The sequence below is a fragment of the Athene cunicularia genome (genome assembly GCF_003259725.1).
Source record: "Athene cunicularia isolate RWA chromosome 18 unlocalized genomic scaffold, athCun1 chr18_part1, whole genome shotgun sequence".
NCBI lineage: Eukaryota > Metazoa > Chordata > Aves > Strigiformes > Strigidae > Athene > Athene cunicularia.
In genome coordinates, this window is record NW_020799123.1 from 3,030,674 (window position 1) to 3,032,284 (window position 1,611).

At 53.1% G+C, this 1,611-nt stretch overlaps 1 protein-coding gene across 1 annotated transcript; it reads right to left on the minus strand.

Moving 5' to 3' along the window:
* Positions 1-781: 781 nt before the first annotated feature.
* On the minus strand, positions 782-1,608 carry LOC113486918 (heparan sulfate glucosamine 3-O-sulfotransferase 3B1-like; the record flags this gene model as incomplete). Its single annotated transcript, XM_026861263.1, has 1 exon — positions 782-1,608. A coding segment is annotated over one exon (513 nt), but the record flags the coding sequence as incomplete, so codon positions are not given.
* Between the last annotated feature and the right edge of the window lie 3 nt (positions 1,609-1,611).

Here is a 1,611-nt window from a genome sequence, read left to right on the forward strand (position 1 = left end):
GTAATGGACATGGAGGGCCAAGGCTGATGTTCCCCACTCTCATGCACTGGGGGCTGCTCTGATGGCTGCAGAGCTGGAGGTAGAACTGCCTGCACCATGTCCTGGGACACCCTCCATGCTGGGATGGCACCAAGTAGACACCTGGGGTTTTCACGAGGCTCTGTCAGCACCTCTGGTGGGTGGTGCTGCTCCCACACCGCAGGCACAGCCATCTCCCTGCAGCGCCCTGCGTGCATGGGCACCCCCTGAGCGACGCCTCAGACCAGACCAGCACCAAGCATGTCACACACAGACACATGTATTTTTACATTTGTCCTGCAGTAAAGGTTTAAAATGCATAGCGGGATTGGGGGAAAGAGCCTCTTTGACACAAGGCAAGAAGGAGGAGACAGCTCTGCCCATGCAGCAGGCTCTGCGGCTTCCCTGCTGGAAATCGAGCACGTTCCCCTCCCGGCAGAGCCCTGGGCTGTGGGGCAGGAGCTGTATGGCTTGGGGTTCCCCACGCTCGACAGCCACCCGTAAAGCACCCTGCTGCTCAGCAGAGGTATGTGGGTTGCAGGGACATGTCCAGCCTCCCTCCCCACCCATCCCAGAGAAACCCCCTGGGGCTGCAGGACTAACTGGAAAGCTGTGGGACAAGGGAGCACAACACTGGAGCAGAGACTGGGACACCGGAATAGGGAAAGCAAGTGTTTATAAAGGCCAGATACCCGTAACAAAAATAAATTTATGCTTTCCCTCCCTCCCCACCCCTCCCCTACCACCCTTGCTTTTTTTGATTTTTTTAAATACAAATTTTGTTTAGGAAAAATGGAAGCACCGTCTGTTACAAACCAAACCAAGAAGAGGAGAAAACAGAATGAAGAAAAAAAATAAAAGGAGAGACATATTAAAATTAAACACTGTGGAATGTTAAACAGGTTATGGGCTACCATTCTAGCCAGTGCGGTTAGGCAGCTTAGTGAATTAATTGCTTAGGAATTAAAAATAAATTATTATAAAATAGATTTCTGTACATTTTACATACATATATATCTCTTTATATACGCAAACCGTGCTGGGCGAGTAATTACAGAGGACTTTCCCACGCCAGCCTCAGTCCCAGCCAAAGTCCTGCCCCGTCATCTGGTAGAACTTCATGTTGAAGGGCCGGTAGAAGTCCCGCAGTCTCTGCACCACCTCCTGGTCTATGTCGGGGTGGGTCCTGCCTTTCGTCTTCCCCAGGCAGTGGGGTTTGCTGCTGCCTTCCGCCTTCTTCAGGCACGGGAACCCCTTAGTTTTGTTGAAGTAGAAGTGTTTGTCGGTGATGATCCTTTTGAGGCCCAGAAAGTCCTGGACCCTGCCCAGCTCCCCCGCGGGGTCGCTGATCAGCCTCTCCCCGCTGACAAAGAGGATCTGCCCGATGGGGAAGTAGAGGAGCCAGTTCTCCAGGTGCTTGGCGTAGATGCCAATCTGGATGGCGCTCCACGAGGTGTCGATCAGGCCCGTAGTCCTGTTTTTGAAGGTCAGGCTCTCAAAGGTGGGGATGTCGGGCTTCTTGGAGAGCGTCTGGGTGTAATCCGAGATGGCTCTGGTCACAGGGTCCCGCACCACCACGATGAGCTTTGTGCC